The 24,352-nt window shown below is 52.8% G+C and overlaps 6 protein-coding genes across 11 annotated transcripts; 4 read left to right on the top strand and 2 right to left on the bottom strand.

The window, feature by feature from the left end:
• Positions 1 to 179: 179 nt before the first annotated feature.
• On the top strand, positions 180 to 3,736 carry PV05_01771. Of its 4 annotated transcripts, none has more exons than XM_013466807.1 (6): positions 180 to 461; positions 510 to 1,519; positions 1,571 to 1,917; positions 1,964 to 2,078; positions 2,127 to 3,170; positions 3,219 to 3,736. In XM_013466807.1, exons 2-6 carry the CDS (start codon positions 1,084 to 1,086, stop codon positions 3,338 to 3,340), a joined length of 2,064 nt encoding a protein of 687 aa, XP_013322261.1. In that variant the 5' UTR covers positions 180 to 461; positions 510 to 1,083; the 3' UTR covers positions 3,341 to 3,736. The 4 variants fall into 4 exon arrangements, with proteins under 4 accessions (XP_013322261.1, XP_013322260.1, XP_013322259.1 ...); XM_013466806.1 differs by having other exon boundaries at positions 180 to 847; positions 1,062 to 1,519; XM_013466805.1 differs by having other exon boundaries at positions 180 to 1,519.
• Positions 3,737 to 7,585: 3,849 nt separating this feature from the next.
• On the bottom strand, positions 7,586 to 12,272 carry PV05_01770 (uncharacterized protein). Its single transcript, XM_013466804.1, has one exon. It carries the CDS (start codon positions 12,022 to 12,024, stop codon positions 8,872 to 8,874), a length of 3,153 nt encoding a protein of 1,050 aa, XP_013322258.1. The 5' UTR covers positions 12,025 to 12,272; the 3' UTR covers positions 7,586 to 8,871.
• Positions 12,273 to 12,426: 154 nt separating this feature from the next.
• PV05_01769 (uncharacterized protein) lies at positions 12,427 to 14,191 on the top strand. The gene has a single exon (XM_013466803.1). The coding sequence runs from the start codon at positions 12,579 to 12,581 to the stop codon at positions 13,518 to 13,520; it is 942 nt and encodes a 313-aa protein (XP_013322257.1). The 5' UTR covers positions 12,427 to 12,578; the 3' UTR covers positions 13,521 to 14,191.
• A 950-nt stretch (positions 14,192 to 15,141) lies between these two features.
• On the top strand, positions 15,142 to 18,665 carry PV05_01768. 3 transcript variants are annotated; one of them, XM_013466800.1, is made up of 5 exons: positions 15,142 to 15,560; positions 15,614 to 15,688; positions 15,740 to 17,492; positions 17,543 to 17,816; positions 17,864 to 18,665. In XM_013466800.1, the coding sequence occupies exons 2-5, from the start codon at positions 15,684 to 15,686 to the stop codon at positions 18,019 to 18,021; spliced, it is 2,190 nt and encodes a 729-aa protein (XP_013322254.1). In that variant the 5' UTR covers positions 15,142 to 15,560; positions 15,614 to 15,683; the 3' UTR covers positions 18,022 to 18,665. The 3 variants fall into 3 exon arrangements, with proteins under 3 accessions (XP_013322254.1, XP_013322255.1, XP_013322256.1); XM_013466801.1 differs by lacking the exon at positions 15,614 to 15,688 and having other exon boundaries at positions 15,142 to 15,582; XM_013466802.1 differs by having other exon boundaries at positions 15,142 to 15,688.
• Positions 18,666 to 18,900: 235 nt separating this feature from the next.
• PV05_01767 (uncharacterized protein) lies at positions 18,901 to 23,719 on the top strand. The gene is made up of 3 exons (XM_013466799.1): positions 18,901 to 19,538; positions 19,586 to 19,802; positions 19,848 to 23,719. Exons 1-3 carry the CDS (start codon positions 19,175 to 19,177, stop codon positions 23,440 to 23,442), a joined length of 4,176 nt encoding a protein of 1,391 aa, XP_013322253.1. The 5' UTR covers positions 18,901 to 19,174; the 3' UTR covers positions 23,443 to 23,719.
• Positions 23,720 to 23,780: 61 nt separating this feature from the next.
• PV05_01766 (uncharacterized protein) lies at positions 23,781 to 24,155 on the bottom strand (the record flags this gene model as incomplete). The annotated part of the gene is made up of 1 exon (XM_013466798.1): positions 23,781 to 24,155. One exon carries the CDS (start codon positions 24,153 to 24,155, stop codon positions 23,781 to 23,783), a length of 375 nt encoding a protein of 124 aa, XP_013322252.1.
• Positions 24,156 to 24,352: the final 197 nt, after the last annotated feature.

Genomic DNA, 24,352 nt, shown 5'->3' with positions numbered 1-24,352 from the left:
CAAACTACAGGTTCTTGCTGCCTGAGTCTCCCATTGTGCACCAATTATGAGCCATTTGGCCGGCTGGATACTACCCCGTAGTGGCAAGCGAGTTGTTGAGAGAAGCCACCGTGAGCTGCGCAAGAATTATTTAAGGCTGTGCCTTTCCTCTTGTATCCTCCAAGAACGTCTTGTCCACCCGGACTCCTGCTTATGCCTTGACCAGTCTACATCCCACGATTTCCTCCTGCTGCAGTCATCATGAATGTCTCGGGATCTTTGGCTCTCATCGACAAAGCCTCGAACAAGCCCGAGGGACGCCTAAACATCCCAGTTTTTGGTCTGAACACCTAGGAGTTGCTCCATGGGGGAAATGTTGTCGATTTCTGCACCATACCCTGCGGCTCGCCTCTCATTGCCGAAGAACTCATCGGGCAGCTTCGGCACACAACATGCTCGCTAGCGATCTCACCCTTGTCCATGTCAGCATAGCCATTTTTGATTGGTAGATATTCTGACCGGTAAGCTAGGCCTTGCATATCAATCGCTGGCTGGTGTTCGTGCGGCTGCATTGAATCTAAGCCATCGGTTGGTCTGCTCCGCCGAGTCCTGCCCATCTTCAGCAGACAGGACGATTGTCAGCTTTGATCCCAGCCCAATCTGGAGAGGACGGCTTAGTTTGCACGACTTCAGTATGCCATCTGACCTTGCACGGCCTACCCCGCCATGCCATGCCATACTGCTGAGGGCTCAATCATACCAGTGACATTCAGCAATGCCCCTCACTTCTATTGCAATCGGGCGCGATGTGGCATAAGGAGAGCAAACACAGCCAGTCCATGCATGGTCGCAGGCGCATCACTCATAGGTATGTAATTGTCCGTTTGGCGGCTCTTTATAACCTCCTGATATACCCCTCCTTGACCGCCTCGTTGCCTAGTTTTCCAATCTTCCTGCCCATTTCCACTTGCTGGCAATCAAAGATCTTTCAAATCGTATTTGTGTTGTTTCAGGCGTCCTTCAGCCTGATAGGGTGGCTGGGTGCACCTGCTTGCAACAGCTAACTGGTCTTTTTGATCAAGCTAAAGCTCAGCCTCATCCAGCATGGGGCGGCGCCGTCGGCAGAGTGGTCATCTCCAAGGACACTTCCCTCTTGCAAATGTCGCTCCGCGACCGAGGGGTCTGTCATCGACCCAGCAAACGTTTGCCTCAGGGCCGCAGAATCCACACACCAGTGTTCGGCAAGAGCCATACCAGCAGCGCGCTGCACAACATCGGTACAGCGAGGCAACAGATCCATTGAGTCCCGTCAGTAACCGCTCAACGCTTTCTCATGGTAGCTGTGTACATTCTGCCACCACGAGCTACACCAGCCATCTTGCCGAAGCGAGGCATCTTTCACCCGATCCGCCCACCCCAACGAGCTCGAGTATTTCGACATACAACCCCAATTATCATGCGCATAATGCCCACGGAACTTCTCGGCAGCCTCAGAGCTTCACGTCCGGCAGCACGGCGGATCCAGATGTACAGATGACAGGTAACTCCAAAACACCAGATGATATGGACAGTACCCGACTTACACATACAGATGTCCTTGGCATCGATCTCCGTCTCTCAAATGCCCAAACTCAACAATACATCGGGCTTCCTACCCAATATGTGTCCGACCGAGGACCGTCCCCTACAAGCCATCAAAGATATCCACACTCGAACGAGCCATGGGCTCCATACCCGTTTCGCCACGAAGATTTATACCTCAGTGAGGAAGAAACTCATCGGGCCTCGGGACAACAAATCCAAGAAGATGTGCAGACGCAAAACTCGCGAGAGAGACGAGGAGGTAGGACAAGGCCATTGTCACCTGCCGCGAGGAAAGAGGCTAGCGACGTCCGGAGAATGGGAGCTTGTCTTCGCTGCACGATAATGAGAGAGAAGGTCAGAGATGTTTGCTCGCGTCCGATAAGATGCTAACTTCTGGCAGTGCGACCTCCAGCGTTCCTGTCACAATTGTTCCACGAAGGAACGGCGAAAGTTCCCAAAAGCCTGCATCCGTGCCCAGGCCGACTGGCAAAAGCTTAAACATATCATGTTCCCAAGTGAGTTGTGTGCGACTCCAGCATTCAGGATCAAGCTGATGATAACAGACGAGCTGACCAAGCCCTTGCGGTCCGGGCATCTTTTCCCGTATCTCTCTAAGGCTTCGTTTACAATGTGGAACCGTCCTCACTTCAAAATCCCACTGGATCTTCACGTCGGCACACCTCTGCAAGTCACGGTCAAGGAGTTTCATGCCTTGGACTCAGCCCCGGATATCCAATATGCATATAAGCTGATCCAAGATCCAGCGGGCCACGAAACTTACCGCAGACACCAGGTATGGAGTCCACCTATCAACGTTTTCATCCAAGATGGTGAGCTTCAACGTGTTGTATATTCTCTGAAACGGCAGATCAAAGCAATCTTTGAACAAGTGCTTGGTGATCCGAAAAGCTGGGACCAGTGGACCACGAAATACTTTCCCTCCCAGGAAGAGGACTTCCAAACGGATATATTATGCTGGATTGGAAGATATTATAGAAGCAGCATCGAGGAGCATGTGGTCCTCAAAATCGCTTTGAGCCTGCTATGGTACGAGCACCTGCTCCTCATGAACTTTGAAGTTCTTGCCGAAGCGGTGCCCTTTCTTGAAGCCAGCCTCGAGTCGGGTCGGCCGGCAGGTTTACCCCGTGGCATCCAAACAGCCCCAGAAACCATCAACCGGTTTCTCAAAGGCATTATTCTGCCGATGGCGGAAGAAGCGGGACAGGTGCTACTCGAAAGACTCCATGAGCTGATGTTCAGGATGGCAGTGAGCCAGAACTTGTCCAAAGGGCGCACCGATATTGCGCTGTGTCTGGCTTTCGTCCTCTTGATTTTCCTGGGAAGAACTCAGCATACTTTGCTCCTACTTGCCGATACTCCCGAGACGGAGCCTGGCCGGCACTATACTGCCGAAGATGCAGAAGCCAAGATACACGAAATGGAGGAGTCTGTCACAGACTATGTGCTATCCTTCCACAAATATACGTTGAGCAGGAATACGTCAAAGTCGCCAAAAGCTTCCACAGAAGACGACTCAGCCTTTGAACGCCACGCCAAACATTTTGATCTGATTGGACGGTTGCGAAAAGAGGTTGGCCCGGAGTATGGTAAGCTTGTCACTTCCAGTGCTTGCTCCCCCTCTGACCGAGCTGTAGTCGACAAGAGACCCGGTAGTCTGGAGGTAGGTGCATTGGAGTTTGAGACGTTCCGACATACAAACGTCCCTCGGCTTTGCTGGCGGCTCCTCCAGAATCTGGAGCACGATAGTTCCGCCTAGCACAGGTCTCATGTATGGAAGTTTCGTGGCCAAACAGTCGACCATGGAGATAGCTGTTAACAGCATTATGCCTCGAAGAGTCGGTAATCACTGAAGTTTCGAGAGTTGTGACCAATCGCCCAATATCCCACTGGAGATTTACAGGAGATTTCCTGGTGGATTTGAACGGAATGGGGTCGATGGACTGGATGTACGAGACAGCGCCTCAGCCCCACGAGCTTTTGAAGCCTTGGGCATCGATTGAGGTATGTGATTGATTGTGATTAACTGTACAACGACACTCGGCATCCAACTCTCGATTCGCAGTTGTGGACTCAAGCACAATGACGTCACCATGGCGAGACAACTAGTAAAACGTTGAGCTCTAAAATGATAGAAATTCTTCAATACGTTTCATCCTCGTCTTCATACCAGAAAATGGCCAATCTGTGCCAACACAAACAGGTAGATCGCTCTTCCCAGTCTATCCAAACCTTGTTGTACAATCTATTGGAAGCCAAGATGCAGTCGCTGCCAATACCTCAACTCCCATCCGCGCCAGATGCTCAACCATGTTGGCCATGACATTGATCATTGTGTCTCAATGCTCGTTCCACGCCATTGTGAAGATTTCCTGAACTGTGGTCATGTCAGCAACGTGCATATTAACCGTTCGAGTCACATACAGTTGCTCCTGTCCTTTACAAAAAAAGATGATGTTCACCCAGTTCATCTACTTTCCTCCCCAAGCTAGGTTCATCAGTCAGCATTGTGCATATCTAGACAGGGAGTGTAAGGACTTACGCTTGATGGAACCACTACCTCCACTTCCTCGCACTGGCTTCTGTGACATTGTTCTTCTTGACTTGATGGATGCCGTCGGTAGAGTTGGTTGCGGCGTATTTGCTTGTGATTGTGTGTGAGATGTGAGTCTGCTCTTGAGTGAGAGGGCTCTGAGTATTTGTGGTACTGTATCTGAGAGTGTAAGTGATGTCGTGAAGATGAAGAGTCTACTAACGATCTAGAAAACTGCCTTTTTATATTTCTCGAAGCTGGTGGGGTCAATCAAAGAAGTGGCTCAATGCACCTTTGCCCACGGAGGAATTTCGAAATGAAGCGAATAATAGGCAGGAATGGTGGCGGCAGTGCAACGACCAAGCACAGGACGAGAACAGTGCCCTCAGGCAAAGGAGTCGGAAGGCTCAAGAACAAATCACGGGTTGGCAAGACATAAAGCAACAGGCGAAAGGCACGACAGCATCCGCAGGCCAGGCAGCGTGGCAATGAAACGGGTAAGAGCCGACATCATGGCTCCAGGCAACAAAAGTCCCGATGCCTGAAACCTCAGCATGGCAGTAGGCCACAGTCACGAGGATGAGACAATTTACGAAGATTCGTCGCAGTGGAGCGGGTATGAATCATGCTGAACAGAAGTGCGAAAAGTGGAATTGATGGGTAGAAGTAAAAGGTATAACGAGGCTTGGACAGCGGAGCGGGAAGAGACAGACTGCCACATGGCTGGGTAAAGACATACCACGCTGAGGAAAGCTTGAGGATTCTGGACGACTCACAGCCAGCATGGTGAGGGAAAATGACCATTGGGCTATGACGAGAGGCCAATCCACAGGCTGCGAGGATGGCAGCGAGGGTCAATAGCATGAACCAGCGCGACTTGGAATGCTAGGGTGACGAAGCCATCAAGCAGTTTGCCGCAGGCAGGACTCAATGAGGCCAATTATTGGACGACATGAGGCGAGTGAAGGCTAACGGGATGACGGAGGACTCGATATGTGGCGAGTCTCATGAATCTAGTTGAGGCCTAGGCCAAGATGGCACGGTGAGTCAGTGAACAGAAACGAAGCGACACTTGCAATTGACACGGTTGGGACACGAGATATAGCGTTGGGAAATGTGCAAAGTTTCGCTGCGCCTTGCAACAGGTTTGGATCGAAGGAGATGAGGCTATGAAAGCAATGACTGGGGACGGCGGAAGAAGGTTGAAGAGCCTACTCCGACCAAAAACCGCAACGACGGCACATGCGCAGCTCAACAACTCTGACTCAATAGGAGATTGCAAGTCCCATTGGGTCAATGGTGCCTTGGAGGGGGGAATGGCAACCAAACACAGCCCATGGATGCCTTTTGCGATTGAGAGGCCACAAGGCCACAACACCAACGAGCATAGATTTGGTATGTGTGGGAAGGCAGAATTTGCGTGGTTCGCATTCCTAAAAGTCTTCTAGAAGGACGCTAGAAGGTGTGGCTTGGGTGATGCCTGGGACCGGTGTCAGGCTCACCACGGTAACTTCTGCGCCAGGGCTGAGTTGAAGAAACAAAATCCCTGCCTAGTCGGTCCTCATGTACTCCGTAAGCGGGGCAGATCTGGATGAGTGTTGCAGGGCTTGAGGGCTCACTAGGGAAACGGACAACTGCAGGAACAATGGGTGATGCGGCTCGGGGTAGGAGACGATCAGAGGTGAGATCATTGGCGCCGTCTGCTATTCCGGCCAACAATGGGACTTGTGTTCCTGTGCCTGGTGGTCGAGAAGTGACGGTGGGAAACACAATTGTGATTCGGATCTTACGAAATGCAACTAAAGCGTCCAAGGCGACAAGCGTGAAGAGATAAAGAAAAGAAAAGGGTGTCAGATGATGGATGACGGTTGGTGCGATGCGTGGGACTTTCGACTTGATTGCGCAAGGGTGCATTGGACAGTGGTGCCGTCGGCAAGAGGTGGTATTCAAGACCACACTACGGAAGGGATTCTGATATGGAACTCGCTACGATCGAGATGGAGATGGAGATGGAATTGGATTTGGAAACGAATTTCTGGCCTTATCGAACCGGTCGAGACAACACACTTCGGCCTGAAATAACAATGGTGTGTTACAAGAATGTTCTGACAGGTGTTGAGAACACCGCGAGATGACGGCCACCAGGCGAGGATTTGGGGGGAATTGGGACTCGACTCTGGGGGCTGATTTCGAGGGGCGGATGTCTTAGCGAGGGGCACACCATCCACGACCATCATGGGCATTACGAAGACTCCGTTTCTCCATACTTCGTGTTGGGTGCCAAATCTGCAGCCAACAAACGACCCATTTCCATTGCCAGTCTCGACAACGATGATGACGGGCTGGTGAAGCTTCAGATGGCCTCGGCAGTTATTGACGAAGAAGACATCCATGTCAACTAGTGAGATGCTCGGTATACTCTTCCTCCGTCTCCTGAGCGGATTGAGACAAGCCCTACGAATGCCAGGGAAACACTGCATACCAGAAGAAAGTTCATCATTCATCGAGTTCAACACTGCCTCTGGGGTCTCTACCGTTCGAGGTTGGACATTTTTTGATCGAACCTTACTGTAGTCTTCCGCGGTCGACTTGCCATACCACGGCCTTGTGGATGTCGTCCTGTGTGGGAGATGCGTGCACGTCATATGCCCGACATTGCGGCTCAGGGAACCACCTCCAATTCCTCATGCAGAGCCTCGCCATTTAAAGTCTTGCGTCACATAATTGCAGTCCATTCCACTGCCCTGGAGGGCAGAGGACGCGTCCCTCCCAGGAAGCTTCCCTTTGGCTGTGGAAAGCACTTGGCAAGCTGACCGCTTACACGCCCATGCCTGGAATCTTGCACAATCAGCCGACGGCAATGCTTCGGGCTGCGTGATGGTTGGAGAGGATAAGCGACGAGGGACTCACACCGCAGGGTTGGCCAGTCGATGGTCTGACCAATGCATCCTTGAGTCCGTTGGTAGGTCTGGCCGTGATCGACAGAGCCTCGCATGGAGAACAGACTCCGGCAATCCTACAACCTCTCCAGAATACGGTGAGTGTGGAGTGGTTAGCTGCTCCTGCTTCTCGCTATGGATGACGAGGGGAGCAGAACTTCGCAGCGGATGGATTTGCATCTGCCAAGAGAATCTGCCTCGAGACAAAGTTCGGTGAGCCACGAAATTTGGGCCGAGATTTCCGCAAAAAGAAATGGAGTTACCGAAAGGGGAAATATCAACCAGAAAGGTCCTTGCGTTGGTCGCCATGGTCCGACCCGCGCTGCCCCGTCTGTCAGCAAGAATCCAATGCCTGCTACTTAACAACGAGTGCGAAGGAGCAGAAGTCACTCTACTGATGCATATTCTTATTTGGGCTCTCACCTGGATGGCAATACAGCATGAGGATGGCCTAGCGAACCGTGCCGGTCAGGCTGCATGATCATGCAAGCCCTCATGCAGCCTCTCTTGCCCCCATTTGCCCTGGCAATGCCCTGACTGATGGCACCTGAGGCACCTACCTCGCTGGCTACCACTCAAGCATAAGATTCCCCTCCCCTCCGATTCCAAATTTCTCGTCTCTCTTCGCACCTCCTCGATTTTTTCGAGGTCTCATTCGTCAGTCGTGGACAATCTCACTATCGTCTGCCATCATGGCATCCTTGCTCAACTCTGCCCCTACTGCCACTACTGCCCCATGATGCAAGCCGACTCCTACACTCCGCCACGCAGCATGTTCAACCCACCCACTCAGGACGGATATGGATTAAACTCGTCTCTCAATGATGCGCTGCAGTTTCAGACTGGGCCCACTCAGGTCGGGTGAGTTTTTTTTTTTAACAGACCGAACTAATAAGACGGCGAAAGATGGAATCTTCTGCCACCCTGCATGGTGGATAGTGCGCAGCCGAGTCATCAACAACCAATACTCCAGCACGATGTCGACAGGGCAATGTGGACTCCGGATCCCACTTGCACATACTGCGGCAAGTCTTATAGGAACAAAGGAGACCGTGACCGTCACGAGCGTGAGGCACACGCCCATGGGAAGAAGTACCTGTGTCACATCGCCATGTGCCCTCGTGGCGTCGAGGGAAACGGGTTCGCACGTATGTCCCAGCTTGTTGTCCACCTCACTGGAGGCAGACACAAGATGGAGTATGACGCTGCTCGATTTGAGGCTGCCAGACACAACCACAACCACAACCGAAATGTGAACGTGAATGCTGCTCCGAACCATTGAAGGCGGACTGGCTGTTTGTCGGCTGTACGTGTTTGGCGTCGCCATGGATAAGTGCTGGGAAGATGGAGCAATATGGACTAGGATGGGTTGCGACGGCATGATACTTGACGCTCTTTATTGTTGTCTTTGAAGTAGTGAGATAGTACAATGCAATGCCGTTCGGTATTTGCCTTGCTTTTGGCTCCTACCCAAGCCGGCGCACCAATCCATGCGGTATGACGGTACTTTATCTGAGTATCTCGCCGTCGTTAGGGAGCGAAATGCCGGCTTCCGCCCTTCGAATAGTGAACCCAGCCGACCATGGACTCTTTGTACGGACCCTGGTTGGGCCAGAACAGTTGTTGGCAGCATTAACGATTAGTGACAGAGCAAGAGCAACAGAAAACGAAGACCAAGGGAGAAAGAGTTGACAGGGTGGACATTTGGTAGAACCTCTTGTGGTTGACGAATAGACCATCTTCTGGACTCACGATCCATCGTGCTCAAGGAAGTATCCGAGCTATATTGCATGACCGAGACGTGGATAAAGCGTTCCATCATGCTTGTAGCGCCGCTGCATCTTTCTCCTTCTCCTTCTCCTGCTGAACTTCAGCATCGGCCTCAGCCTCAGCCTCAGCCTGGGCCTCATTTTCAGCCTCGTCCGTCTGAGCAGGTTTGACCTTTTTCTTCTTTTTCTTCTTGACAACGCCTTCCTCGGCCTCCTGTTGTTGTTTTGTCTTACCTTCCAGTCCAGCAACCGCGCCAGTCTCGTCTGCGACTTTCGTGCGCTTCTTCTTCTTCCGTCGGATGACTGTGCCTTCGACGTCGACGCCTTCGCCCAGCGTGGTGCGTTCACGTTCGGCTTCGCGCTGCATCTCGAGTCTCTTCCTCTCGACTTCGCGCAGAGCTCTGGCCATCTCGGCCTCTTCGGCTTCGCGGCGGAGAATGTCCAGTTCTGTCTCGGCGGAGCCTCCTTCGAGAGTCAGGTTCTCCAGCGTGGATGAGTCCACGGTTAAGAGAGTCCGAGTCGGGCGGACTGTAGGGGCTGGAGCGCGGCCGGCGCGAGGCTGTGCGTTTGGACTGAGTGATCGCGGACGTGCGGCGTTGGCTGTGGGCGTGGAAGAGTGCGAGGCCGCGTTCGAAGTGGAAAGAGATTGCGACATTGGGGGAGTCTGGGCGCCGGGATCGAGGGTTTCGTCAGCTGCAATCACGAATTTGCGTACGGGCTTCTTCTTTCTCGTTGTCCGTTGTGACGATGGTTCCGTTGCGGGGTGATGGTGAGCGGCGGCCGTTTGTGTAGAGTCGATCTGTAGGTCTATTATAGGGATCGAGTCAACGTCGAACTCTTCATCGCCATTTGTCTTGCCGATGATCTCGTGGATATGGGGGTCAGCATCATCTGATGGTGCGATGTAGAATGGATCGTCTCTGGCTCGCGCCAGTCTTTCTGCTTTTCGCCTGGCCAGGGTAGCTGGCGAGTCGGGAGCCGACTGGTAAGACAGCGGTTCGCTTTCGGTAGGGGTGTTGTGTAGTTTGGCTGTCGTTTGCGGTTGAAGTGATGTAGCTGTCTGAGTCGGCTCTCGTTCGTAGTAGAAGGCATGGAAGACATCATCACCGGGTTCGTCTTCGTCAACGACTTGCGAAGCTTGGAGGATTGCTGGCAGGTCCGGGTTGATGGGTGTGTCGAGGTCGAGGTCCTCGGGCAATGGCACTTTCTTCTGCGCAGCCGTGGAGACCGGGTTAAGTTCCACTCCAGCAAAGAGCGATGGAATGGCAGAAGTGAGGAGAAGTGGTGCTTGAATGTGGTCACTAGCCTGGCCCGACAGCGCTTCTGTGGCCAGTCGAAGAAGTTCTAGAAATTCGACGCTTCTTTCCTGCACTTCTAGATTGGGGTGAGATGAGAGCTTTTCCAAGAATTCGGTAGCTCGGGCGAGTAGTAGCGATATGGTCGTGCCTCTGGAAATGTTCCATTCGCGATTGGTCGTGACAGCGATATGTGAAATGATTTTCGGAATGGCTTGGACAAAAATTGCCAACGTGGCAGGAGGGAAGTTGTGGGAGGACTCGTGGATCAGCGAATTGAGGACCTCGTAAGGGTTGGACAGATACTCTGCAAATTCGCCGCAAACCCAGACTGTTGATTGCAGGACTTGACCTTGCCCAGAACCGTGTCTTGGGTATGCGATCGTTCGATTGGAAAGGAGCACAAGCGTTTCGGCGGCTTTGACGGTGTCGGGTCGAAGCTCTTTGACTCTGATCGCAATATCACAGAGTTGTCCTCCTATTCGGCCTCCTAAAGAGTTTCTGCTGTCGCTGGTAGTCCTTGCTGAAGTGGAATCTTTGTCGGCTGGGAGGTGACGGACGAGATGCACCAGGATCTCGATGTACCATTCGAAGTCCGTAATATTTGCGTAGGTATTTTGCGAACACATGTCCAAGATTCTTGTGATGATCTCATGGCGGTACTCGTCAGACAATGGAGGGTTTTCGGACCCTCTCTTATCGGGTACCAGCCGTTGTTCCATATCTGTCTGACCTTCTTCATGGTGTCCGTTAACGTCGTTGGAGGATGGTGAACTGGCAAGCTGCTTTATGAGACGGTTGACGACACCTTGTAGGCTGTCACTATTGACCATGCCAGACACCAGCTCCAGTGCTTGCATCTTGATCGAAATATCCGGATCGTCCAGGCAAGCCATTATGACATCCTGTTGCATGGAGACGAGAGCAGGATGGGTCCCGACGATTTTGTTGAAGGCTAGAAGTGCAACATATTTCAAGTTGGGATCGCCGTCCAGAACGATCATGCCTCTCAACTTGGAGATACAGAGATCAGCAACTTCCTCCACGTCGATACCACTTTCTGCGCCGTCAAGAATACCACCTTGAATGATTCCGCTGATGCATTCGTAAAGGAGAGACATGGCCGTGGTCTCCTGGATTAATTTGGTAAGTGGTCGGACGAGCTTCTTGACCAGTCGTGGTTCGAGTGGAGTCAGAACAGCAAAGAGCTTGATGATCTTGATGCCCATCCAGTTGTTCTTCTGCGCTAACAGGAGGTCGAACAGTCTGGGAGCCAAGGGCAGAAAGTCTTGTGGCCGTCGCCAACCCAATTCACAGACCACGTTGACAGTCGCGGCAGTAACACTGCTGTCTTCTTGTTCGTCCAGGAGACGCTCTTTGATTTTGGGCCATGCGACCCTGAGGGTCTCCGGGTAGACCAAGGCCAGTCGATAGAGGGTGACTATGGTCTTCTTCCGTACGGCAGGTTGTGAATGTGATACGCGAGGAAGAAGATCCGTGAGTATTGAAAGTGCCAGTGACGAAGTCACAATATGTGGAAGGGTCGTGAGCGGCAGGGACAGAATTGGGATGGTTGGAGATGTGAGATCCTTTTTGAGGAGGTTTTCGGCCAACATCAACACTTCCATCTCCGGTCGGAAGCTCTGTACGGCAGCCAGATAGCCCACTCGCTTTTGCATGAGCTTTGGTGAAGCCATGACTTCTAGGATATTGAATGCCGCCCATGTCATGTCGTAACCGAACATTTCCAGGTAGATCAATTTCAAAAGAGCCGTGGCTTTGATATCGAGATCCTGGGACCGAATCTCGCTGCGGCATTCCTTGATGGCGTTTTGAATGTACTCCGCCTCGGTGCCCTTGTGGCCGCGGAGACCTTTGATAAGGTCAACCAGCGACTTTTCAAACATCTTGACAAGATCTTAATGCGTAGTCCTGAAGGGTGAGTAGCTTGAGGAGCGATATTATAAATCCCCAATGGGCATGATTCCTCACGCGACACTGCAGGCTGGACAAGAAGAATATGTCGTCAGTTGAAGATCAACCTCCATCGCCTGGACATCATAATCCTGCATCGCAAGTTCGTGACAATGAATGCGGGAGGGAACGGTGTCAATTTGTTTATATCCCTGATCGAGGGATCGTTATTCTAGGATCGTAATTCCAGGGTTGTTCACAGGTTATGATCTGGTTGAAGCGAGATCGAAGGTTGCCTTTCCAATGCCAAGCCAAATTATGCGGACGTCGCTGAATGGTCAGTTTGCACCTGGTACATTCCGATTCAGGTACTCCGTACGGTACCTTCGTACTCTCATACTCTTACGAAGGCACCCGAGAAAATCATCTCTCTAGCGAACTTGCGACTTCACTGTCAGAACCACTCTTATTAAGTCCCGGTGACTGCAGTTCAAGGTCAATCATTGAGACGGAACTGTGTCTGCGACCTGCCGGCGAGCCTTCAATCATGGCGACCACCAGCTCCAACAGCTACTTGTCCGACCCGGCTGCTGCGCTTCAGATGGCTCAACGAGCTCCTACCCTCCTCGCAAAAGCATCTTCGGTCAGCACTAAGTTTCCTGCTTCGATGTTCAGCTCAGCAGATTCCTCTGAGCTATGGAACGACCTCGAGCAACTGCTGTATGCCTGCCTGCGTACGGGTGATGACAAGTCGGCATTCTTGTGCGTGGAAAAGCTGACGGACAGGTTTGGGGCAAACAACGAGCGGGTGATGGCTCTGAAGGGACTATACCAGGAAGCAGTGGCATCGGACATGGCGGCCGTCAAGAAAATACTAGAAGACTACAACAAGATTCTAACGGAGAACCCTATGAATGTGCCTATTCACAAGAGAAGGATCGCGCTCATCAGGTCCATCGGAAGACCTCAAGACGCTATTGCAGACTTGGTGGAATTCGTCGATTCCTTTCCCACGGACATGGAGGCCTGGTGCGAGCTGAGCGACCTGTATCAGTCCCAGGGGTGCAGTGCACAAGCCATCTTTTGTCTGGAGGAGGCCCTCCTTATTACCCCTAATGCCTGGAATCTGCATGCACGACTGGGTGAATTAGAATACATGACTGGAGTGTCAGCGACGGACTCTGCCGAGGCCCAGAACCACCTGTCACAGGCCGTCAAGCGATTTAGCCGAAGCATTGAACTCTGTGATGACTACCTACGAGGGTTCTATGGGCTCAAACTGGCGTCAGACAAACTCCTGCAAACCCATACGACTAGCAAGGCTAACAGCGCCGTGGTCATCTCTGCGGAAAAACTGCAGAAATTGAGCCAGCTGGCAACTTCGAGACTTGAAGCCATCATTAAAGACCACACTGCACGAAGATCACCTGGGGTGAAAGAATCCGAGGTGACAGCAGCCCAGGAGTTGTTGAGCAGATCCAAGAGTTGAACACCGTCCAGATTGGAACGCGGACACAGGATTGGCAGAGGGATGCTGAGGAGCTGGTTTTCCTTCGAATGGGACAGCGTCCAAAACGCCACCTGCGTCGTGATATCACTTTCAACATTGGAGGAACGGTCAAGAGCACTAGAGAAAATCTGCATATGGCCGAAGTGCTTCATGGGAGAAATCATGGTTCGTGGGAGATCATGCAGATGCGGGCCATTACGCTAGCGTGCTGCAAGGAGAAGTAGTTGGGCAGCAGATGGTCGCATCCGACGTGGCAGCCTTTCTGAGGGTGCCTTGATTACCGCGCAACCCAACCCGGGACAAATGATAATGTTGACCATCAGCCTCTAGGGGTCTGGTTTGCCACGCCGTCTTATTATAGGTACCGAGAGCCTCGCCTTACCACGCGCTGCGAACCACGAACCGGCCTTGTCGAGCAGCCCCGAGGATCTATCTGCACGAGATGTTTGAGGTTTTGTCGAGGCCATCACACCATGTTATCGACACCGGCTTAGGGAATCCGGGTAGCCAGCGGCCGTGAGTCATGGAGGGATGGGAAGTTGGCATTCAAGATAATATATCCGGGTGGCCTGGATCTCCGAGATATAGATTCGAGGATAGCACAATCGAACAGAGCGAGAAAGACTCGCATGCATTGCAGCGAGTCCAATGTAGGCACTCTTGACCTGTTCTCCGTGCCTGAACCACTTCTTGCCTAGCACACTTTCCCCCGTATCTTTGTATGTCCGCATCTCCTTGCAGAGGAGGCTCAATGTCTCATACAACCCGAGTCTATTTCAACCAAAGAAAAACAGCGCGCAAGAAGCGCTTACCTGGTCCAACCCCTTACAGATACTCTGCATCCCCGGCGGGAATCCTTATGTCACACAGCGTCACCTGAGAGGGCCCAAGAGTTCTGCAGGTTGTTGTGGTGACGGTCTTTCCTGTCGCCAGCGCACACAAAGCTGCTTTCTGCTTTCTTCCCTCTTCAATATTCTGATAGAGGTGCAAGATCCTTTCCGTCTTTCAACCAGCATTCCGACCAGACCATCGGATAGCTACACTGTCACTCATCAGGTCAATTGGATCACGGACCATTGCTGACGGTCGAAGATCCTGTGACTCCAGACTGGCATCTTCTCCCAGCCAGGTCTTGACAGTCATACCGACAAACAGTTTATCCGTCTGACCTTTGTTGGAAGAGAGTCACTTACGCAAAGGAGGGTCTGTGGACGACTCGTGTCTGACGAGCAGGACTCGACCAGCCGTACATCGAGGTCTGGATGACAGCCTCATCCACAGGCATCTATTACGGATTCGAAGCCCGTCATCGACGTTGTGGTTGCAGTTGAGGTGTCTCTCGTCGCCGACGTTCGGACAATATTATTTTTGTTAGCAAGGATTGTGTCGGATGAATAAAGTGGACGCTGAGGCTTGAGGCATTGAGGCCCCACACAGGATCCCACCGGGAACGAGTCATTTGCCCACGAGCCCATTGACACCCACGCCGTTCCCTCTTCCCTTCCCACGGACCGCACCAACATCCCTGGGACCGTCATCCTTGGACCTTGACTTGGGCCTTGAATTTTCTCTCCTGCTTTGGGCCTTTAGGGGACCCATTGGGCATCACTTTTAGCGGCAGTTCCCAATTCAATCACCTGTCGCCAAACACAAGACGATTCGCATCACGTCCATCCTCTCAAACTCCTCGCTTGTGAATTGTCGGCGTCAACATCACAAATTTCAAGCTCCTCCTATTGATACTCATCCTCATTCTTCCAGCAAATACCACCGGCGGCGTCGCCATAGTCTGATCTTCTACTTTTTGCTCCTCCGGCTGGACGCATCTGCCCTCTGCGCCTCTGGCCGTGCCTTCCTTCCCCGCGGATCCACATCGTCGGAATTTCAGAAGGTCGCAGGCGGTCACCACCATCCTCGAACATCCTGTCTCAACCACCACCACCCGAATTGAAGGACATCTACTACCAACTTCACTGGACCTGTTGGACCTGGCCATCTGGACGGTCCTTGCAGCCTGAAGTCAGCTTCTCTTTTTGGATCGGTTAGCATCCCTTAACTAACAACACCTCAAGGCTATCTCGTTCAACCTTCCCTGCGCGGGTGGGTTGGACGCGGTAATTCCTTGACCTCATTCATTCTCTAATGGGGTGCGTCGTCTGCCTGCCTTCTTCTGTCAATGCTAACTCGCCACTTATTAGGTCTTCAAGGCGGCACAGTCACGTCCAGGTCGACATCACCCACGTTCGCTCCCGATCCCCTTCCCCGGGCTCTCCAGACGACGAGCTTCACGAAAACGGCGTTCAAGTCTCCCCCGCGGAAATATCTCCCCAATACTCTGTCATCCAGCCTACCCAGAGTCAGAGTGGCTCCTCCTCCCATCCTGGCGATTTTGTACAACTGGACTACCCCCACGAACTGCAAGAAGGCGATGGCTCCGACTCGGCCTCAAGAGTAGATCATCGAGATAGAGCACAACAATACGACTCCAGGTCAAACTCCGCTCGGCGACAACCAGATCATCGTCAACAAGCCATCCGCCACCCTACGAATAGCCGAACGAGAGAACTGCGGGAGACCGCACCCACGGAAAGCGGTGACTCAACGGAAGAGTTCCTGCGGACAGACCTAGATCCTCGGATGCCTCGTCCTCAATCATACTATGGGCCAAACCCGTATCCTCACAGCAGTTCTTCTGGCTCATATGCGTACCCCGCTGTGCCTCATTCTGGTCAGATGATACCTCTCCAAGCGCAACCCATGGCAGTGCCTTATCCAGCCCAATATCCTCCCATGGCCCCCGGTCAGCCAGTACAATATCCACCGCCGTCAGGATATTCTGGTGGGTACCACCACGCTCCGTCCCAAGTCACCTCCCCTTACACCTCTCCTTATGGCGCACCGACGATGGTTAGTTACGCTGGACCTCCCGGCGGTGGCTATTTCCCTCAATATCCTCCTCAATTCGGTCCGCAACAATACCCTCCCCAGTACCTTCAATATCCCCAGCAAATGCCTTACCCTTACCTGGACTATCGCATCCCACCCCCAATTGCACCCTCTCCACAGCCTGGCTCCCTGAACGTCTCAGCCGACAAGTTCGAAGTGAAGAAAGATGCGGACCCTGAAGAAATGTTCAAGCGATTTGCGGATATGATGAAAGAACAGAAAGCTCAGTCAGATTTAAGCAAAGAAGCGCAAGCTGCCGAGAAGGCCAAAGCTGATGCCGCGCTGGCGGAACAGGAAGCTCGAATTCGACAAGATGCTTTGCGACAAGCCGAAGAGAAGGCGCGACAAGATGCCATCCGTGCCGAAGAAGAGAAGCGTATTCGGGATCATGCTCTTATACAAGCCGCTGATAAGGCGAGGGCTGAGGCTGCAGCTGCAGCAGCACGTGCCGAAGAAGAGAGACGCATTCGAGAAGAAGCCATACTGGCCGCAGAAGCCAAGGCTCGTGCCGATGCTGCCGCTCTGAATGAAAGAATGGAAGCAGAACGGCGCATTCGAGAGGAAGCAAGACAAGAGGCTATACGAGCCTACGAAGAACAGGTTAGGAAAGCTGCCGAGCAAGCTGCCCGAGAGCAACAAATTCGCAAGGAAGCGGCTGAAGCTGCGTTGAAAGCAGCAGCCGAGGAGGCCGCTGCAAAGGCGGATAAGGCTGCCGCCGAGAAGAAAATAGCTGACGAAGCTGCAGCTGCTGCCAAATCCCAGGCCGAGAAGGAGGCTGCAGAGGCGGCGGCCGCGGCACAAGCAGAGGCCAAAAAGGCGCAAGAGGAAGCTGAAGCCAAGTTGAAAGAAGCAGAGGCCGAGGCGGCGAAAGCAAAAGCAGAAGCCGAAGAAGCGGAGAAGAAGGCCGCAGCTGCAGTACCTGCGGAGAGGAAGGCTCCTGTCAGGTTCAAAGATGCCATCGGACGCAACTACAACTTCCCTTGGGAGCGATGTTGCCGGTGGAGAGTAAGTGTCCCGGTGATTTGCATCCCAGTTTTGACACTGACATTATGTAGGATATGGAGGGTCTGATAAATCAAGCATTTGCACATGTTGAGGGCCTCGCAGAACCTGTGATGGCTGGACGTTACGATTTGATCGGACCTGACAAAGAGATCATCATGCCCAATTACTGGGAATCGACTATTGAGCCCGACATGAACATTACTATGATGTTGTGGCCGGTTCCAGAACCAAAGAAGGAGGATCAGCCACCGCCACCTCCTGAATTGGACACCGACGGTATTCTGATGATGGATGACATCCTCAATCCGAGAGAAAGGAGAAAGGGTAGGTGTGTCATCCGTTCTTGGTCAACGTTTGCTAATTAGGCACAGGAAACGGCAAGAAGAAAAAGCCAGGAGGACTAGCCGCATGGATGCTAGGAGGCGCCCCTAGTCGTTCCTCGCGGTCTTTAAAAGGTGAAAAAAAGCCTGATGTAGCCGCTCGTTCGCAGCACGGTGCCGCTGAACAAGGTTCATGCACCGTTATGTGAGCGGCTGTGCTTGTGTTGGCATTGTGAATCGGATACGTTGGGTTTTCCGGGTGGCGGAATGGTTCGGTGAGGAACGACGAAGAGGTGAAAGCTCGGGTGGCACGATTGAACTTTTCATCCATCGCAGCACTGCACACTTCTACTACAGTCATGACTCTCGGTTCTTTCCCACTCGAATCACCAAACGAGGACGATTCATGACATCGACATGAGATGGCCTCTCGCATTGGCTACATCAGGAGGCATGGCTTTATCCTCCCGAAGACTCGGGATCGGTTTTTCATGCCTCAAGGAGATGAGACGCAGTTGATGAAAACATTCACTTATTTTGTGACGATTGATGAAAAACGGCACCAAGCGGGAGTTTTGATTTATCTTTGGTATCTAGCGATATTGTGGACTGAAAGAGAATGTCGCATTTGAATGGTGTGCTGCGGTTGAGCGACAATCGATGAATGTCATACAAGAGGATGTTGGAGTACCTGATGTATTCTCAGGTTCGGGCGTTTGTTCTGGTGAATTCGATTCGAGATACCCCCAATGCATCAAGGAAGGGTCGGTGTCATGGCTGGCCAGAAACACCACTTTTTCCACTCACCATTAGAGGTGATATAGCAATGAGATCAATCGCTTTCATGATGAGAGGATTGTCAGGTTCTTCCAGCGATTGTCAACGGGTAACACAATATAGGAGCTAGTTCTTGCCGAGCAGACACGAACGGCCATTTGCCGTACCTCAGGTACCTTTAGGGTGCTTAAGGTACTTGCTGGCGAGCTGGGTGGCAGTATAGATGTCTGACTAAGCCACGTCAGCTGACCAGGATTTGGCCAGAACGTGTGTTCCTGGTACTGTACAACATTTCATCATTCACCAACCAAGTTAACCACCTCAACTCTGATGAGCATTTGCCACTGACTGAATGATGGGTAGTCGTCACCAACAATCACAAACAGGTCGACGTTTTGCAATAGACTGGACGGATACGGAGCAGTGCAGCCTTTGACAGAAAATATCAGCACATCAGCACGCGACCGGATGCCATATCAGTTAACGAAGTCCATTGCATACCCTTACTGCAGCCCAAAGCCTGAGACCATCACCTAGCCTGGCCATGTGGGATCAACTGCAATTGATCCGGTAGTCTACGTCGTGATGTCGATGCGAGTTCTGATTCACGACTATCCCCACCGTACAGTGGCATTAGCGACGGACGAGCATGTCTTGATATTCCGACATACCCATACTCCGCCAGAGAACGGACGAAGCTCAAGTTCAACCAGTCTGCCGTTGTCGCTCAATTCTGCGCGTTCTAATACGACGCCACGCTGTATGGTGGAGTTCGCCGAGAGGTCATCCATCGACTTGAACCACTTTCACTCAGTGACTACTGCTAAGGGCACTCTGGGTCTGATCACGCTCAACAACGATGTCTTCCTTTGTGTCATTACAGGGTCGGAAGAAGTTGCATCGGTAAGGCGAGGAGAGACAGTGCAGAAGATATACGCTGTCGAATTCTGTGAGTCGGTCTCTCGGTTCGAGTCCAAATTACTGATTGGCGACTAGATTGTCTCAACCGAGCAGACTACGACCACGCCCATGGGCCTTATCCAAACCCCTATCCAGGACAATCCTTCCAGTCTGATGATGTCGACTATGGCGGAGGCTACGATCAAGGCGACTCTACAGCCGAACACCCATTTCACGCTTTGCAGAAGCTTCTCAGTAATGGCCATTTTTATTATAGTCTCGATTTTGATCTTACCCGTCGCTTACAAGATCGGTCAGTCATTTCTCGCGCGCACAAACCATGACTAACCACATACAGAGCCGACGTCGACTCCGCCATCGACATATCCAGCCTGGACGAAGGCCTCCTCTGGAACTCGTACATGATCGACCCACTCCTCAAATTCCGCAGCAGGCTCGCCGACCACGAACGCTTTGCCCTCGACCACTCTCGCCTTCTCACCTCCGTGATTCGGGGCTTCGTCAAGAGTCTCCCAGTCCCACCGTCGTCATCACCCATCCGAGCCACAGCGCCGGGCCTCCCAGCGACATTAACCGTCATATCGCGCCTCTCATCGCGCCGGGCCGGCACACGCTTCAATTCCCGAGGCGTCGATGACAACGGAAACGTTGCCAATTTCGTCGAGACCGAAACGGTCTTTTGGTCGCCGGCGGGCCTGTGTTTCTCGTACACCCAAATCCGCGGAAGCATTCCTATTTTCTGGGAGAGTTCGTCCAGCTTGATCCCCGGACAGCAGAAGATCCAAATCACACGCTCACCCGAAGCCACTCAGCCCGCGTTCGACAAGCACTTCTCCATGCTCGAACGGACGTACGGCGCCGTACATATCGTCAACCTGCTCAGCGCGTTCAAGCCTGGCGAAGTCGAACTCACAGAGCGGTATCGGCAGCATGTCACGCGGAGTCCCCTCCGACGGCACGAGGAAGGTGAAGAAGAGGAACACCATTTACTCCGGGAGACTGAATTCGACTTTCATGAGCGCACGAAAGGCGCGACCGGGTACGAAGGGGCACGGGCGATCCGGCCGTACCTCGACTCCAGTGCGGAGAGTTTCGTGTACTTTCTGGCCGAAGAGGTCAGTGAGGAGACCATTGTACATGGGAAACGGACAACGGTCAAGAGACCCATCGTGATAATGCAGCAGAACGGCGTGTTCCGGGTAAACTGCCTGGATTGTCTGGACAGGACGAACTTGATCCAGGGCATGATCAGCCAGATGGCTCTCGAGCTTTTTATGTCACATAGGGGCGAAAGCGGAAGTTCGGATTTTTGGATGCGACATTCTGCGCTGTGGGCCGACAATGGCGACACGCTAAGCAAGATATACGCGGGGACCGGGGCGTTGAAGAGTAGTTTCACACGGCACGGGAAGATGAGTCTGGCGGGGGCCATTGCCGATGCAAGGAAGAGCGCGACCCGGTTGTACGTGAACCACTTTGAGGACAAGAATCGGCAGAATACGGTGGATTTGTTGCTCGGGCGGCTTGTGGGCCAGAACAGCGTGGATTTGTTCGATCCAATTAATGACTGGGTGGTTGCTGAAGTGGGACGGCGGAGGGCCGAGTTTGAGACGAGAGATACGATCAAATTGGGCGTGGGCACGTTCAACTTGAATGGGAGAATCAGTGGGGCACAGGAGGATTTGAGTCCTTGGTTAGCAGCTAGAGAGAGAGGGCTCGATGTGGTTGTTGTGGGCTTCCAGGAGATTGTCGAGTTGAGTCCGCAACAGATAATGAGTACAGATCCGAATCGGCGGATGATGTGGGAGAGGACGGTGAGGGATTGTTTGAATGGACATACGCCGGGCGATGAGAATGAAAAGGGTATTGAGATGGTCGGTAGGGCGAAAGGGGCTGATGATTACGTACTGCTCCGGAGTGGGCAGCTGGTTGGAGCAGCATTGCTCGTCTTTGTCAGGTCGAGTATCCTGGCACGGATCAAGAATGTCGAAGGCGCGATCAAGAAGACCGGGATGAGTGGGATCGCGGGGAACAAGGGCGCCGTGGCCATTAGGATGGATATTGAGAGTACAAGCGTGTGCTTTGTCACGGCGCATTTGGCGGCTGGGTTTGCGAATTATGAAGAACGAAACCGCGACTACCAGACCATTACAGCCGGTTTGAGGTTTCAACGGAACAGGAGTATCGAAGACCATGAGATCGTCGTTTGGGCGGGAGATTTCAACTACCGAATCGGTCTTGGATATGAAAAGGTCAAGGCGTTGGTCAATGAGGCGATGATTGGGAATGAAAAGGTCCGAGAAGATGCTTTGGGGAGATTGTATGAGAACGACCAGCTCAATATCCAGATGGTGGTGGGTAATTGTTTCAACTTCTACCGCGAGGGGAGAGTCAAGTTCTTGCCGACGTACAAGTACGACATTGGGAAGGATGAATTCGATTCCAGTGACAAGCAGAGAATACCGGCGTGGACGGATCGGATCCTGTGGAAGGTCAATCACAAGGGGAATTTTGTGCAAGGCGGAGAAGTATTGGGTTCGCAGATGAAACAGCTGGAGTATGATAGTGTGATGAGCTTGAGGTTCAGTGATCATCGGCCGGTGTATGCGGTCTTCGATATGGGCATACTGGTCGTCGATGAGAAGAAGAAGGATGACTTGACGAGGAGATTGTACAGCAAAAGGGCCAAGGAGATGAAAGCCAAGGGTGCTGGAGCGGGAGATTCCACAGAGGGCTTGAGTATCTCGGACACGGTGGATGGCAGTGATGAAGATGAGATGGAGAGTCTGGGTGGCTACACGAGTATCCAGGAAGGATTGCCGCCTGCGAGCAGTGATAAGAGGAAGTGGTGGCTGGATGGGAACAAGACGGCACGGAGTACGCTGCGGGCGCCTCAGGACGGCATGATGTTGAACAAAGATCGACCGGCAAATCCGTGGAAAGAAAAGGAGGGAGGTGAGGACGATTGGGTCAAGGTTGAAAGACCGCAGAAGCCGACGCCGCCTCCGTCGAGAGGGACAAGAAGGATGGTTCCGCCGCCGTGGGAGGGTGAGAGTAGAGTGTCGTCGTCTTCGGGTGGCGCAAAACAACTCGAGGTCGAAAAGACGAGACGTCCAGCGCTGCCGCCGCCAACGCCGACGCCCAGAGGAGTGTCAGCGACGAGAACGAGAGCTGTAACATCGAGTGCGGCGTCTTCGCCAGCGAGGTCCGCACCAGGACGAGACTCGCCGCAGATACCCATGAGATCGTCTTCGACAGCGACGAAGAAACAACCACCTCCGAAACCGGTCAAGCCTTCTACTCTGACAACGTCGTCCAGCCAGACCGCCGTGCCTCAGGTGAGTCCACTTCCCGCACCGGTCCTGCCACGCCTAGCCAGTCTGTCGCGGCAGGATGGCATTGTGTCGCTTGAGCCAGCGACAAAACCGAGACAAGAACGAGAACAAGAACAAGAACAAGAAAGACCGCCGCCACTGCCAAAACGTACAGGCACAATGAGTTCGACAGCGTCCTTCGTCAGTGCGCCAGACATAGCAACGAGTCCAACCACCAATGGATCCCAGAGAGGCGTCGTCGTAGCACCACTGCCGCCTCCGAGAAAGGATACCTCGAGCTCTCCGAGTGCCACCACGCTACCGGCGCCTCCAACAACGAGGATGACCCCGTTGCAGCAGTATCAACAACGAATACGCGAGGGTACTGGAGGCTTTGACAATATTCATGGCAGCAGCATGGTGCTGTCATCCTCACCACCGCCGGCACCGGCAAGCAGTAGGCCGAGCGAAGCAGCCGAGAAACCTGGTCCGCCGTTGCCGTCTCGACGGCAGAGCGAACGGGGAAGTGCGGCAGGACTTATGGACCAAGATGATGACACTAACACTGCGGCCAGGGGCGGGTTGAATGATAGGTACAAGCCTCTCATGCCTGGTTGAACAGTGGACTGGTCAATACGGATGCCTCGAGCGAAATAAATCTCTGTCGTGCAGTGAGCGGGGGTTGGGTTGGTCAGGGCTCCAGGACGTGAGGTCCTATAACTTGGCTGTCCGTGGGCTACGCAAGACCTGTGCTACTGTGGTACGCATGCATGGCTGGCCGGCTGCGATGCTGGAAAAGTAAAAGACCGTAGACTAAAGGACATTCTTATGACCAAGAAAAACGATACGAAGCGAAAGGGCACATTGGTATAGAAATGACAGATAAATTCTAAACTCTCATTGAGAAAAAAGAGGGCTGAAGATCGTCCTACTCGAGCCTGGCATCCTCGTCACCTCTAACTACCTGCGTAGATGTAAGGCACCAACATCAGATCCAACAAACCATGAGTTAGCCGCAGACGGCGCCAACCTGCTCCAGATCCGAGGACGGAAACAATGTATGCAGTGAATGTTGCGATCAGCTTCCATGTCGCAGCGCTCCCCTTACCCATGTGCTCGATTATGGCATCGGTATCGGTGTCGATGCTGGGGGTCGCCTGATCGCACGATCTGGTGAGTCCGGGCTTGTCAACAACCATTCGAAAGCCGGAAGGGACACATTCTGGGAAGACATAGCGTTCCGGTGACCGTCGAAGCTCGTAAGCCGGCTCTGACCGTAAATGAGTCGTGATGGGCGGCTGTTGATTGATCCCTGTTGAGAGGGTCGTCATGTTTCATGAGCATCTTGGAGCCGAACTGCATGAACTGAAACTGCTTGTCTCTGTTTCGAAGCATGATGCATCTCATCGAGGTGCTGTGATCCCGCCCTTTATGCATTCCAGGCTTTGGCCATATGCTTCAGGCTGTATTGCAGCAGGTGTCTTGTATTGAGTGTTGGAACTGAAGAACTTTCTGGACCAGCAAGCCT

The sequence above is a fragment of the Exophiala xenobiotica genome (assembly GCF_000835505.1).
Source record: "Exophiala xenobiotica strain CBS 118157 unplaced genomic scaffold supercont1.1, whole genome shotgun sequence".
Lineage (NCBI taxonomy): Eukaryota > Fungi > Ascomycota > Eurotiomycetes > Chaetothyriales > Herpotrichiellaceae > Exophiala > Exophiala xenobiotica.
Note: the sequence above shows the minus strand (reverse complement) of the source record. Positions and strands in the feature narration are given on the sequence as shown.